General features: G+C 37.0%; 1 protein-coding gene across 1 annotated transcript in view; it reads left to right on the top strand.

Moving 5' to 3' along the window:
- The window catches only part of LOC149282407 (carbamoyl-phosphate synthase [ammonia], mitochondrial), a 36,725-nt gene extending 22,513 nt beyond the window's left edge, over positions 1 to 14,212 (top strand). The window contains exons 23-38 of the mRNA XM_089498278.1: positions 1,682 to 1,747; positions 2,167 to 2,230; positions 2,834 to 3,015; positions 3,935 to 4,129; positions 4,243 to 4,310; positions 4,627 to 4,702; positions 5,807 to 5,884; positions 7,371 to 7,478; positions 8,927 to 9,016; positions 11,432 to 11,602; positions 11,690 to 11,764; positions 11,954 to 12,052; positions 12,591 to 12,650; positions 12,793 to 12,905; positions 13,423 to 13,552; positions 14,114 to 14,212. Coding sequence (XP_089354404.1) covers positions 1,682 to 1,747; positions 2,167 to 2,230; positions 2,834 to 3,015; positions 3,935 to 4,129; positions 4,243 to 4,310; positions 4,627 to 4,702; positions 5,807 to 5,884; positions 7,371 to 7,478; positions 8,927 to 9,016; positions 11,432 to 11,602; positions 11,690 to 11,764; positions 11,954 to 12,052; positions 12,591 to 12,650; positions 12,793 to 12,905; positions 13,423 to 13,552; positions 14,114 to 14,212 — 1,674 coding nt within the window. The remainder of the gene's footprint in view (positions 1 to 1,681; positions 1,748 to 2,166; positions 2,231 to 2,833; positions 3,016 to 3,934; positions 4,130 to 4,242; positions 4,311 to 4,626; positions 4,703 to 5,806; positions 5,885 to 7,370; positions 7,479 to 8,926; positions 9,017 to 11,431; positions 11,603 to 11,689; positions 11,765 to 11,953; positions 12,053 to 12,590; positions 12,651 to 12,792; positions 12,906 to 13,422; positions 13,553 to 14,113) is intronic.
- Positions 14,213 to 16,098: the final 1,886 nt, after the last annotated feature.

Below are 16,098 nucleotides of genomic sequence, written 5' to 3'. Positions count from 1 at the left end.
TTATATCATAATTTATTCAGGTGGTATAGCTTCCACTGAGAGCAGAATCATGAAATACTTAGCTCCATCTCTGTTTTACGTCTTACTCTATATTTCTCTTTCCTTCAGGTTTAGGTCCTAGCCTTTTCTGAGCTCCTCTCTACAATTCTCTCAAAAGATGGAAAGACGGATTTATTTATAGAGGCCGCAGTGCCTTTACAGATGTGTTTTAGAATTCCAGTTGTTAGTTTCTCGCAGCTGTTGTGATGCCATCAAAATGTAGCGGCAAGGAGCCCTTGCTTTGGTGCTTCTGGTTGTTAGGTGTCCTCTTCAAGGCTTCTTGGTGTAGAAGTGAGCGCCTTGAAACTAGCCCTAATCTGCTGTTGCAATATTTTATTAACGAGCATACACAAGGTGCTCGTTAACATACCACTGGCTCATATTATGAGCAAAACCCTATTTGCTTTTAACATACGCGCACATAAGTACTAATTTAATATGATCAATAACATATTTAAAGACAACCAACTAGATCCAAAACAGCGTATATTCATGGGGAGGGGCCCCTTAACAGAACTCACAGGTGGGGACCAAGGACTTTAAGTTACGTCACTCTTAAAGTGTACATACATCTGTTTAAATTAGAAATACTTGGCCAGCTGATCCACAGTTTTAGCAATGTGTAGGGGATTCCCTGAATTCAAAATGTTATCGGATATGGTGACTTGGCTTCTGAAATTGTCACGTATAATGCTTAAAAAGCGGATTCTTAGAAGCAATAAAAATGCTGATTCTGGCTGTATAATGAAACATGCCCATGAGTATATTTATCGAGACAACATGAATGGCAGGAAGCAAGACTTCCGACTTCCTGGAATTCTCATGCTCAGGGAACAATTGTCCAAGCCAATAAGATGGCTACACAAGTGCATAAATGGCCCGTTCCGATTGGCTAAGGAGATAATAATATTGCAATTTTGATTTTCAACAGTGGTCCAACAGATTAACCTGCTCTTTATCAGACAATTTCATTTTCTGCATTCTTATTTCCCCCACAAGGCAATATCTGAACTGCTCTCCTAAAGCTCCTGTCGAAACTCTGGCGTTCCGCTGAAGTGGCAATTAAACAGTATATAAAAACTTGTAATCATGAAACATCAGGAGCTGACCTGGTTTAAACGTGCAGCATCTGGCTCTAGAAAACTAGCCTCGCAGCCGTCTCCCGAGGAGCTAACATTGTTTTATGGGCTAATACTTTATTTTAAGTGCCCCATCATTACCAAAGTCATTTTGTATTCATGAGAAGCATCTCATTTTTAATGAAGTTACTTGGTATGCGCTGCTAGAACGCGGATACATTTGTATACTTGATCCTGTCATTTTCCATGAGGTAATAGAATACCTCCCTGAGCTAATTAATGCAACAGCTCTTGACGGCAGGACGGGCACATTGTCAAAAGACCCTTTCAGCTACACAACCAAACCACGCTGTCTGATTTACTTAGATTGTAAGCTTAGCAGAAACAAGATGACTCCTGTAATGGCGAATTGTAAAAAAGTTTTTAATTAAATTTTTAGGAACAACGGTTGTCTTCATGTATCCATATGTTATTCCACGGATTACTTTAACCACTATGTTTTTATTTCCATTATGTCACGTGTACTTTGGCCCAACTTATTATTTCTTTATTTTTCTCTACAGATTGATACACTGGCTGCCGAGTATCCAGCGATAACAAACTATCTCTACCTCACCTACAACGGCCAGGTACCAGAAGATTGTTGCAAAGCTTTTCTTTATACTTGAAACATTTGTAGGCCTCCAAAACGTAGATAAATTGAAAACAGCTTAGAAAGGTCAATAGTACTTGACTCTAGAGTGGTTCTACGGCTGACTTTGTCATGAAGGTCTTAGGTCTGTTCTGGAAGTTGTCCTAATCTAGAAAGTCCGAACCTTTTCATTAATGTTGAAATAAAAATTGAGTGGTTTTCCTTCTGTAAAACTAAGATTAATGGCTGTGCTGCTAGATAAATGTGATACTTTGCGTCTAACATTGACAAATATAATGAAATCATAATGTTTAATAGCACCTTTCTCTGTTATAAAATATGGTGTATAACATGCAGCGCTGTTTTTATGATCTCTTCCATTTGCTGTTGCTAATATCCCTCATCTATTCCTTTCAGGAACATGATATAAACTTTGATGACCACGGAATGATGGTTCTGGGCTGTGGCCCGTATCACATAGGTACAACCCATTTTTTTTTTTCTTCATCACACATTTCATTTATACAATACTCAGGTTTTTAAAGGGGAAGGAAAAGTCTCTGTACTTTAGCAGGTCTGCCAATTTTCCAAATACCGTATACTTTACAGTTCATTAATGGCATTGGCAGGTTAAAATAAGCAATGTAAACAGTATATTAGAAACCCAATTTATGAATGCAGTCATCTTAACAACTTTCCAGAATGTGTATTATTAATTTTATTTATTTATATAGTGCCATCATGTTCTGGAGCAGTGTACAATGGTACACATTTTCTCACCTCTTATGTTAAATTATTGTCCCCTGTTTGGTGGAAGCTGATTGTTTCAGGCTGCCTTTTTAAGGCTGGTGTTAAGTAGAAATTGATATCCTAGTTTTCTCACCTTTTGGAACAAATCTCAGCTTTCCTTTGGTAAAACACCCCATTGTGTTTAAACCAAAAATCTCGACAAATGGTTACAGAATGGATCAGGAAGCTATTTCCCTAGAAAGCAAAGCAAAAAGATACAAGTTATTGTCCATGTATGCACAATCCCCAATGATTACAGGGAACTTTCTCTGATACCTTCATCTCTCATCCCTAGGCAGCAGCGTGGAATTTGATTGGTGCGCGGTCTCCAGCATCCGTACGCTGCGCCAACTCGGCAAGAAGACGGTGGTGGTGAACTGCAACCCAGAAACCGTTAGCACAGACTTTGATGAATGCGACAAACTTTACTTTGAGGAGCTGTCACTAGAAAGAATCCTAGATGTCTTCCAACAAGAGGTAGTTGTCCAAAGCAATAAAACCTTGCGATATTATAAGATTAGCACGCACATTGAAAACCCTGGTTGAATTTACTATGTATGATACAGTGTAAATCTAAGAGTACCAAAGGGTTGAGCCAAAGGTTTTGCTACAAAGATCACCTCTCTGGCTCACGACTAGAACATATATTCTATTCTGGAAACGCATTTGTTTCTTGTTAAGTCACCTTTCCAAATGATTAATGTAGTCTCCCTCAATAGAATTTGTTATGCAATCAGCTTCCATCCCTCTTCCTCCTCATGGTGTACTGATATTGACTACTGAGGCCAAAATGTAATTTGTTGACAACTACATAAAAAAAAAAGACTTTCTGGTGGTCAGGAATTTTTATTATTGCCATTATTATAAATATGCAGTAAATAATATGATTTACAGCTTAAGCAGTTGACTAGTGGGAGTTGCTTTAAGATGATTAAAAAAATGCTATTAATGGATATTTGACCCTTGCCCAATCTGCTAATTTTAAATACATATACATAAAAAATATCACATTTAGTAACAATGTACATTATCAAGATTATTAATCTAGCCATTAGCTTTACCACATTCCAAGGATAAAACACCGTTCCTTACTCAGTGCTATGTTTATTATCAGCTACTCACTTAACTCGGTAGAAACTGTCAAGTTCTGATTAAGGTCGACTGAGTTGTGTATATTTAAACTATTTGGTTTGTTAGCAAAACAACGGGGGTTAGCAAGTATTGCTCAAATGCTGATATCTACTAATGACTTGAGTGAATTTACACTCATGGAGCTGGTTATTTTTGAAGGAAACATGGATATAAGAAACTTGTAGATGTCTTGGTTCCAACAGTTAGCCAATGTTTTATTTAATAATCATTGCCAGATGCCCTTACCTGTTCTGTCTCTTACTAGCAATGCGATGGCTGCATCATATCAGTGGGAGGTCAGATCCCCAATAACATGGCTGTGCCACTTTACAAGAATGGTGTGAAGATCATGGGTACAAGCCCATTGCAGATCGACAGGGCTGAGGACCGATCAATATTCTCTGCTGTTCTTGATGAACTTCAGATTCCCCAGGCACCATGGAAAGCTGTAAATACCATGGTAAGGTTGCTTTAGTTAAAGTATCCAGACCGCATCAAAGCTGGTCAGTTGTGCTGTATATATGATCATTTAAGAAAGGCATACATTAAACAAAATATTTTATTCTTGCCTAGGATGATGCTCTCCAGTTTACAAAGACTGTTGGCTACCCCTGTTTGCTCCGTCCTTCCTATGTACTCAGGTACTTCACAGCAGTAATGATGAAGTCTGAATGAGGGGTGAAAAACTCCTGCCTATCTTTAATTCTCATAATTCTTAATAGGAAGTTGTGGAATTTGTAGTCCAATGGCCAATTGGGTAATATAGGTTTGATGTCTATTGTAGATTGGACATTGGTCTATGATACTGTAGTCTAAGTATTTTAGATTAGATATTAATATTAGTAAATAATGGTTTTCAAAATAGCTTTGAGACCACAAATGTAAAAATTTAATAAATGGACTTTCAACTAGAGCTGACAGATTCCTGGAATTAACCCAATATTAACTTTCTCCCAGTGGTTCTGCTATGAATGTAGTCTACGGAGAAGAAGAACTGAAAAACTTCCTAGCTGAAGCCACACGAGTCTCACAGGTAAATGCGCAGTCTCTCCTGTTCAGATTATGTAGTGACTTATACCTAAAGTAAGCTTATGAGAAGCTATCATTTGGATTTTCTGGAGCATAGAAGATCCCAAGCACTGGATCTTCATTAGTCACTTTCATGAAGAAGAAGCATAGCTTATGGAAAGAGCAGGTTTTGACCCTGCCTGTTTGGTCTTAATTGTTATTGGGTTTTAAGAGTGTTGGACATTTTTTACATATAATATTTACATAGACTTGTACAACCAATACAATACAACCTTAGTTTCAAATCTACTAAATAAGTGTCTTTACGTAGAAACATTACTTAAATGTAATTTATGTATTACATGGTTAATTCAGTTGTACAGAATAAATAATCAAAGCCTACAAAATATGGCTGGAGTGGCTCCAAATGCTGGGGCCTGGAAAAACCTTGGAGTACAATTGTTGGACAGACCTTATATAAGGTCAGTCTTGAGGATAAGCTTGGAATGTATTGTAGAAACATAGTTAAAATCTCGCCTAGAGTATGTGATGCACATTCTGATATTTGCATTTCTTGATTTAACTGTCTCTGGATCAAAATGTTATCATACATCATGCATAATGAATTGGCAGTCTAGCAGGGAATATTAATACACGTGCCAACTTTTAGGCAGTATTTCTTGTTTTGTTATCACTCAAGTCTTCTGGCATAAGCATTGGGTTTTAGTCATTTAAAATGTATCCAGTGGGGTATCGATTTATAGAAGATAAAAGCTTTTGGCTTAGCTTTTTAAATGCTCTCAAGGTGGTAAGAAGGAAAGATGGGTATTTACACAGATGAACGATTGATCTTCGTAAAAGACTGATACTGGTACAAGCACACAGCTGTACAAAACTGACAGAAGGATCAACTATTGCAAGGATCTAAGACATAAAGTAGGCAGCTTTCCCCCTGGTTATTCACTGACGAAGCCTTCTGAGGATCTCTTCTGTCTTAGTCCAACAGCAATTACAAACTGAGGCCCTCTAAAAGCTAGACTGGTTTTAGAGAAAAATAAAAAATGATTTCTAATAACACTTTGTCAAGCCAAATTAGGATGTTTACGAGGCACAAATCTTATTTTGACAGGAGCACCCAGTAGTGATCACCAAGTTCATTGAAGGAGCCCGAGAAGTGGAGATGGATGCTGTTGCAAAGGAAGGACGAGTAAGTCTTTGCCTGGTCTGGAGGAAAGAATGAGCATAGGACTGCATGGTGACAGACGTTTCTGTATCATTTTTATCATAATGTTAACATTATGAGAATTTATGAGAATAATCAGATATTATAACCAAAACAAAAAACACTGAGCCATAGAAACATTTGACGGCAAGTAAGTCTGTCCTTTTTTTCTTGATGTAAAAGCTCAAATATTAATCAGTTCTTGGTCTCATCTTAAATTCAGGATAACCATATGCCTACCTCATCCAAGTTTAAATCCCCTCACTGTAATAACATCTACCACTTCTGTTGAGAGGCTGTTAATCTCGCGGCCTCTCAGAAATATAAAAACATATTTTCAACATGAAGCTAAGGCAGTTCTGGGGGAACAATCTGCCAGTGCAGCATTGAGCAAAGATAGTGATCTATTTGGGTAATTGCTCCAAAGTTACCATATTGCCTTAGAGCTGATAAATACAATACTATGTATCCTCTCTGCTTAGCACCAGTACATGATATCATACATTGGTTCTCTGCCTCAGAAGGACTCACAAGGGAACAGACTCTATGTGGACTGTGTCAGCTCTGTAGTATAAATGGGTACAATATATCTGATCTTCCCAATTGGTCTGTTGAGCTGTGGCCTTGTCTTCCAATAGAGTGATCTCCCTGTTAATAATATGGCATAGTGGTTGCCACCCCTCAGACCATCAGCCCCTGAGCCAAGCCTAGGTGTCCCAAACAAGAATACACCACTCTGTGAGGAAGGAAGGAAACTTCTTCCCACTGAAAGCTTTTGGATCAGACTTGATCCCATTTATTTTTCTTATCTTCTCAATGATGATAGTCCAAACAGTAATGTGAGAACCAGAAACGTTGCTTTTTATCCCGTTCAGGGTTATGTATAAAACTGATTCTCCTGCAGAGTTTGAAAGAAGTGATCTTATCCAGTATTATGTTTCTGCTGGATCCAATAGACCATGCCATTTGTTGGTTTGGTGATAAGACCACTTGCCAGACATAGCACCAAAATAACTTTGAATTATTATTCAACATTATATACAAGTTGGTTTAGTTCTAGTGTTTTTTCACTAGCATGTCATATCCTGGCAATCCACATTAGGTGGCACTGAAGAGCTACTACTGCGGAGGTCTGCACAGATCTTTGAACTCTCCAACTGGCCCATTAAGAGCTGAGGAGCACTACGCAAGCCAATCACCCTATCCTTGGCCAGAATATACCACAGTAGGGTAACATCGAAATAAGAGTTGTTAATGCCTAGACACATCGCCCAACACAAAATACAATCACATCTCATATATATATATATATATATATATATATATATATATATATATATATATATATATATTAGTGATATAGACATATTTATTGTTTATTAGTATATGTGGCTTATATGTCGGGTGATACATAGTCTCTTTTTATGATTTTTGTAATTTTATTAATTCCAACCTTCTAACGTTACAACAGGTAATCTCCCACGCTATTTCTGAGCACGTAGAAGATGCAGGTGTTCACTCTGGGGATGCAACCCTCATGATCCCAACACAGTCTATCAGCCAGGGGGCACTGGAGAAGGTAACAGTTTACATTACGTTACAATCATTCAATTGAACATAGCTGCTTATCATTGTTGTTATGATATTTATCAAATGTTATCAAATGTTATGATATTTATAGACCCATCTTAAACGTATAACTGGGCTCATTTATTTTGATGGTGGATTACAAAACCTTTAAAGACCTTGGACATCCCTTATCAGGATGTCACAAGTCATGTCACAGTAACATATCTCATCATGCAGTAGCAGTTTTCAAAAAAACATATTTTAACAATTAGCTATAGTCCTTCTACCGCCGTATTGTCTTCTAACTATTTCATTCTAACTATTTTTGTGTGGCACTAGCTAGTCATCGTAATCACAGGGACAATGATTACTAAATTATACACCATGAGACGAAGCAGACAAAAACGAACAAATGCTGGCTTTACTTTTCATAGCACTTGTCTTCTCTTTTAATAATACGATTTTGATGACTCAGAAATTTCCCATTTTAATGATACCGTTACAGTATACAGAAATACAAAAATAAAATACTAGTCAATACAAAACAAAAAATAACTTGAAAAGATAGATATTACATATGTATATATAGTATATATTACATGTCTATGTTATTACCAGCTGTGTCTATATTTCACAAAGAAGACTGCTGTTTGCTTACTGCTTTTGTGTTTAAGAAAGAGGGTTTTCCTGCCAAAAAACATTATCAGCCGTTTTCTTATTCAAATATAAGAATATAATTAAGTATGTTGTAGATGCTTATTCATTAAACCATAAGTATTTGTGAGCTGAAAGAGTTAATTTAACTATCCATTATACAGGGCCAATTCAGTCCTTCTTGCATTATGGTTCGCTATTCAATTTAATCAAATTTGAAATGTATCTGCGACTCTCTTACAACACAGTTTAGTGAATAAAGCCTATTGTATTTTTACCTATTGACTCTTCAAGCAAATGATAACGTGAAGGGTGTGAGTTTCATTTCATGATTTCTCTCGGTGGATGAGATCTAAATCTCATTTATTCTTGTGATTTCTCGGTTGAATTGATGAAATTATTGTTCAAGTATTTAGCCGAGAACTTGTTCTGTAGCTCTAATTTTTTAGGATATTCTGTAAATTTCAGCATATCTTTAATTTAAAAAATACAAAGGAAACAAAATCCTAAATTCCTTAATTGCTCTGAATGAAGAATCAGTGCTGCATTATTTAATCAATGGAGTAAAAAGGTTTTGATTACTATCTAAAGACAGGGGTGTGAATTATGGATTCCGGTGGATTTACTGATGTGCTTTGTAAGGCGAAGAGCATGTTCCTCATTCAGCAAAGTCATTAAAAAGCTCAATCTATAAAACAAAAGGAGATTATACATTGCCTTGTGTGGCTGAGAAATATTTCTGTTTCAATTCTTGAAATTATTGAAAAGTGGTACTGCAACATTAATATCTTCTGTAATTTGCAGGTGAAAATTGCTACAAAGAAAATTGCAACTGCTTTTGATATCTCTGGACCCTTCAATGTGCAATTCCTTGTCAGAGGAAATGATGTCCTGGTAAGTGAATGGATGCACAATGACATACAGCATTCTGGCCTTACTTCTTCATGAGAGAGGTCATTGTAAAACCCACACAGATAAACTCAGTGAGATGTATGAACTGCCTTTATTTACCGATTATGATACAGGTAATAAAATAATCATTATAGACTTCCCCCTTGGAAGGTTGCTCGGGGACTGTCAGTCTCTGATGGTCTAGTGTGGAGCATGGAGGTCAATGCATCCTCTGGCACAGATGTCTCTTTTGCTTTCCCATGATGACATAACCCAGCACTCCCCATGTCTGTTAAAAGCCTATGGGGAGCAGTAGAAACGGTGCAGGAGTTTCAATGTGGCTTGAATCTGGTAGCAGCTGCTCAGCTGGTTGGAGTCAAAGTGCTTTATTGTAGACAAAGCAAGGAGAACCAGTTGACCCAAAATGTTCCCACCCTACAGCTGCCATCACTTAACCCTCAGAGAAAGGATGTTTATTATGGAAAGTATAATGCAGAACTTTGCTGAATGGGACTCAGGTTCAACATTGCTTGAGATTCTTTCAGAAAAAGTTCATAGGTTATACGTTGTTACATTATTAGCTTAACGGCACTTGTTTCCAGGCCTAACACTCAATGATATGCTGCCATCCATATTACAATATTCTTCTACAGTAATATTGCAGTAGTCCATGGTCCACTGGAAATATGGAAGGAGCAGATGGGCACCTTATAGACCTATTTGTCCCTTATAGGCACTGTACCTGTTTTTACTTAAGCTGCATTTAGCCCTCCGGCTTCCAAATGTGAGTAAGCTGGCGAGGGTAGTTGGTTTTTAACAGCCCTGCCATACTTTATTTTGGTATCACTGCCTAGCAGGCTCCTGTGTGTGTTATTCTCCTTTACTCTGTAACAGACAATGCCAGCCTGTAAACCTAGATTCAGGTGTTAAAGAATTATCCGCTGTGATCTGGCAGCCTTTGAGATAAACTCAATTTACAAAACAGTTTAATTTCAAGTGGGAGCCCATCTATGTTTCTTCCTCCCCCTTACCCCTGATACAACACACAGACAGCTGTATGTGGGCTGCCTGCATAATACCAGCCTTTTCTGTGCTCCATCTCTATGCTATTGATATGTCAATCACTTTTCTGTGAGCAACTTGACAAGGCATTGATAAGAAAAGAGCCCCTATCAGACTGTATAAAACCGTAATACCAGGGTGCTGTCACAAAGAGAACGTGTAACCTGTCAGGATGTGCGTTGGTGTTAGACACGGATCAGAGTCCTATGGGTGCTTGTTTGTTTTAGCACTGGATGTTTTTAAAGGCCCAATTTTAATATAATTAGAGCAATCTGGATAATGCAATAATAAAGCATTGCAGGAATATAAGGACGAAAGTGTCTTAAGAAGGTTCCTTTTGAATGGCCGGAACACACAGTAGTTTTAATAAAAAGAACGCTAAGCCACTATTATAGGTATTTATAACATTGTTAAAGAAACGAGACAACAACTGCATTCATCATCTTCCTGGTAGAATAATTTTTTTTTAATTTGTTATTTAGCTTAATAGTAAAAGCAATGTCTGTGCCATAAAAAAAGTGTTTTTTTACAATACAGAACATTGCATACTTGATCCATTTTTCATGGTATATTTATTCAATTGAGTGTGACAACCTAATGGATTAGCAGAAAGAAGGGACTGTGATTACAGGAAAAAACATTCAGTATAGAATTTAAAAAATCCAGTAACTGAGCACATTTCTTCTTTTTGAGCCCTGAGCGGTAATAACAATATAAAATAATACATTGTATCTTACATTCAGCATTCTGCATTTTCTGAACTATATATGCGGTATATATATATATATATATGCATCATAGCTGCTAGTGCCCCATGTTATAAAAACGTACATTATAATCATTGCTCATGTGAAAGGTGGTATGACTGGGAAAGAAGAAGTGGGTATTACTGGCAAATTTACAGGTGCAGGGTAGTAAATGAGGATAAATATTACATCAAAAGGTGGCTATTAACAGGCAAATAAGCAATAAAAGAGGCTGGTTTTTTTAGAGTACGATAAATGCCCATGTTCATTCCTGTGGGGTCAGTTCATAACGGGAAAATCAACTGGTTTTCAGATATAAGGATGTCCTTTCTTGCTGTGTTCTACAAGCATTTCTAAGCCATTGCTGTGCACTTTGACCATTAATTTGAATAGTTCCTGTGTGCCATTGTCATTGTCATTTTATATGACATTTGTTGGATATTATTGATAATTGTACTTTATTTGCTATGTGGCTCTTGACCACTAGTAAGTGTATTTCCTAGTAAAAAGGATGTTGCTGAAAAATAAGGATTAAAAAGGTTTAGCTTGTTCATTACAGACATCTCCATCTAGGTTTTGTAATTTATTATGTATTTGCTTTCCCTGTTAGGTGATTGAATGCAACCTGAGAGCTTCCAGATCTTTCCCCTTCGTGTCCAAGACCTTAGGAGTTGATTTTATTGATGTGGCCACAAAAGTTATGGTTGGAGAAAAAATGGATGAGGCATCTCTCCCAACCCTGGAGAGTCCCATTATCCCTGCAGACTATGTTGGGATCAAGGTGAGTTTTCAGAGAGGAACGAACATGGAAGGGAAAATGACAAATGGTAAGAGAAAAAGTGCATTGACTGTGCATGCTTTTCTATAGGCTCCCATGTTCTCCTGGCCCCGCCTCCGAGGAGCTGATCCAGTCCTGCGTTGTGAAATGGCCTCTACTGGCGAGGTAAATTTACAGTTTTAGAACGACAATATATTATAGCTTAGGTTAAGTGGTAAGCCAGGTAGTAACTGATATATATATATATATTGTTTTAAGTTAATTGCATTCAATTGAACTAAAGGTATAGCTGTTTATACTAAAGCGTAGAGTAGAGTGTGATTTTGATGTGTATGCTTTCTTTTATCCAATAAGGTGGCCTGCTTTGGACAAAACATCTACTCTGCTTTCCTGAAGGCCATGATCTCTACCGGCTTCAAGCTGCCCCAGAAGGGAATTTTGATTGGAATCCAGGTTAGAGATTGAAATTCCTGGCACCTTTGGTATAATAGGGTAACACTATAAGACGAGTGTCTTCCTTACTGTAGGTTTTACACAGTATAATTGGGGGCCCTACCATATTACCCTCTAAAATAATAGATTCTACCACCACTTATCTGATGCCTATTGTCCCTTCCTGCATTATATTTGCATTTACTTTGTTGAAAGGGCACCTGCAGTAAAATTATATATAATTTAATATGAAAACATGTCTGTTATTGTACATTGTTTGTAGAAATAACAGTAAGATTAACGGTAAAACATGGTGTTGCTCTGGGCTAGAATAGGGAAATAAGGTTCCAATTCCTTTGGCAAATGTGAGCTATAGCTTGTACTCTGAAATAAAATTATGGATCCATACTTCAGAGGTCTGGGGATCTCCACCGATTAGAGATGTAAATTGACCTTGCTATTACTCTCACCTGCGGATATGAATTCCTGTCACTGATTATTATGTTTGAAAGCTTCTCACAATGAATCTACAAGGTGTTTCATTGATTCTCTTTTGCAGCATTCATTCCGTCCCCATTTCCTTGGCACAGCTCAGCAGCTGAAAGATGAGGGATTCAAGGTAAATTATGCAAATTTCGATAAGCTTTTTCTTTTTGCAGCTGATTAACGTATTCATTGCTTCTCACCTTACTTAGCGCTACTTGTGTAATCTCTCATTCTGAATAAAACGTTGGATCTTCTTATTGTCTTCAATGTTACAGCTGTACGCTACAGAGGCCACTGCTAGCTGGCTTAATGCAAATGATATTTCTGCCACACCTGTTCCATGGCCATCCCAGGAGTCACTCGCAAGCAACCCTCACGCCATCTACAAGTAAGAAGAAAAAAAAAATGACCACTGATTACAAACTAAATAAAGCTTAAAGTACTTAAAAAAAACAACATTACTAATATAACAATATTTTTGTCACATGCAAAAGGCAGAAAATATATTTCTGTACATTCCTTACCATATATATTCTATATTCAACCGTTAGTTGGGCGATTAATGCAGGGACGCTATAGCACTGTTTGGATGAAGCAAACATTTGTACCTCACTGCCATTTTCAAGCCAATGAAGTGTATTACTTTATTGCTCCTACTAGTTAGCACAGCTTGAATCATTTTAACCATTATTGATCCTCCATTTCGTACACTTATTATGTGACATCATTGTTACCGTACTTTAAGAGGCTGAGATCCTGGTGGATGCTGTGATGTCAGGAGGCCATCAGCTGTTGAGCTTATTAGCTTTGAAAGACTGAAGAGAAATGATAAGACCTGACCCTACAGGGCATGCGCTATTATCAATAATCATTCCGGTCACTTATACGTTTCTTTATTGGCACAGGTTGATCAAAGAAGGCAACATTGACATGGTGATTAATCTTCCAAATAACAACACCAAGTATGTGCATGATAACTTTCTGATAAGAAGGACTGCAGTGGACTGTGGCATTGCCCTTCTCACCAACTTCCAGGTAGGATATCTGATATATAAATCACATGTTACATGTAACATGCACACCTCTTGCTTCCTTTATTATTTAATAAACAGTAATCAGGAAAATGTGTGTCCCACTATATATATATATATATATATATATGGACAAACCTCATGTGGCGCACCCCAAAGTTGCCTTTGGAACTGACGCTGTAATTAGACTATTTTGCCACCATGCATATACATGGAGGGCATGCTTCGAACTCCATATTTACCATACACCAATAACATATATATCCTCATCATACAACATGCTTCCACATTGATCTTACCTATACCCTTGATTTTGTCAATTAGAGTGTATAAGATGCTCTCAGGGAGTTGCTATTGTTTGTCCTTGGGTGTTTTCAGTAAATTGAAAACAGGCAATCAATAATATACCGTAACACATAGTAGGGGAGTTACGGAAGAAAACCTGAGTGGTTGTCTAGTGTACACCAGCTAAAGCACATTTAACCTTTAAAGCAATACATACACACAATTTAAGAAAAACAGTGTACACTTGTTTACAAGTTTACGTTCTATGTATATCTTCTAGGTGGTTAAGTTGTTTGCTGAAGCCATAAAATACTCCGGAGACCTGGATGTCAAGAGCCTTTTCCATTTCAGACAGTTTGGTGCCGCTAAATCCAAGTAGGGAAACGCAGCTATCATGGAGCAGCTTTGAGATCGGGAGAGACAAACTAAATGCTTTCACCTTGTCTTCTGTTTACTTCCATCTATGTTTATTAGATTAGAGATACATTTTTTAGTTTGATTATTAATTTGTTTTCATGAATAGTAATGTCAACTTCTTTTTTCATATGCAACAGTAAAGTAATAATGTGCAGTCAGCTAAGCATATGGCATTGGGCTGACTAGGCATTTTGAAGTCCAGATTTAAGTGCATATATTTCAACAGAAAGAACTAAAAACAAAAAAAGTTTTAATACATTCATCTTAACTTTTCCATGTGAAATTCACATACAAAAAAAGGAGGCATTAGTAAACCCTCAAACATTCTATGTTGTAAACTATATTAGAATAAAAACAAAAATCAGATGTTAGTCTTTCAGAAATAAAAGATAATGTCAGATAAGAGCTATCTGACTCATATAGTGTGCCTATCTTTTGTATCTGAGCATCATAACCCTACAGCGGCTACAGAGACTTGTGGCACAAATAACTGGCCTCCCAACGTAAAATATAGTCGGACTTCTAATTGAAAGAAAAGAAAGAATAAACTAGCAGTTAAAGTTCAACAAAAGTATTATGTGTACAGTCCAAGAGTAGAAAACCTCTATCCACTTTTCGGTTTATATGAAATAAAGCTAAATAAATGGAAAGAGCCTCTGGTTTATTTGATTATTTTTTCCTTAATCTATATTTTAAGAATGTATTAACTATTTCATGATAGTGATCATTCTAAAGGGGATGATTTACTGTATTAGGCACCTCAACATTTTGTTTTGCTGAGTGATGAATAGTAACAAAATGAAGACTTTTGTAATTACATGTAATTTTCAAAATAAAACATCTTGGACTTTTTCAGTGGAAGGACTGACTTTATTATTCACTTGTTTTTATCATGGTAACTGGTAAATAAATCACTTTTTCATGTACCTTAAGGGTCTGTAGTTTTAGTTACATCTCCCCGGTAGAAACCATTTAATTTTGAATACAAAAAGAATGTGTATACATGTCAAGGGGACGTCTGTATTACAATGCAGTTAACAATCTTCTGGGCCTTATGCATGGAATTACTGTGCCCTCCATACCTGTGTATTAAACTGTCCATTAGCTGACCCCCATTTGCTGTCCATTTACTGAGGAATACTGAGAAATAAGTGCTCTCTAGTGGTAAACACATAAGATAAACCATGGCCAATCCTTAATATTTTTTTGTCTTAATAACTGGACATGAAAGTCCACCTTGAACATGTCTGTATTATTGGGGGAGAGTTCTGATATGTAATAGGCAAGTGATATTTTGAAAACGAGTTTTAGCTTCTGCGGAGATAAAGAAGACATATTGGAGAGACATGGAAAGGATAAGGATATATTGAAGGTTGTTGAAATACGTTACGGGGATGTAATATTTATAGGATATTAAAAGCATAGAGGTAGGGGATGCACGGTTAGATATAGCAAAATTGAGCTGAAAAATTGGGAATGTTTTTTACATGAAAAGGGATTAGATGAGCAATGATTTCTGGAAAGAGTAAGTATGCATTAAGGGTAAAGAAAAGGGATAAGGGAATATGAAGGATATGGAAGTGGGTTTTGGAATGAGTAATGACTTGGAGAGGAAAAGAATGGCTGATGAGGAGAGAAGGAATTGGACTAATAAGGGTACAGCTGATTTTCCGCAAGTTCGTGCCAGGTTGAAAACCTTTTTCCATTGACAGAAAACGGGAATTGTATGAGCAGCCTGTAACCAGTTGCAGTTAAAGGACATCAGTGTATTCCTTGGTAATCTACATTAGTGGGACATTAGTGAGCAAACATGGGACCTAAGCAATGCTGACTGATAGCCCAAATTCA

The sequence above is a fragment of the Sceloporus occidentalis genome, unplaced genomic scaffold (genome assembly GCF_023333645.1).
Source record: "Sceloporus occidentalis isolate IW3139 unplaced genomic scaffold, rSceOcc1.0.p SCAF_117, whole genome shotgun sequence".
Taxonomy (NCBI): Eukaryota; Metazoa; Chordata; class Lepidosauria; order Squamata; family Phrynosomatidae; genus Sceloporus; species Sceloporus occidentalis.
Note: the sequence above shows the minus strand (reverse complement) of the source record. Positions and strands in the feature narration are given on the sequence as shown.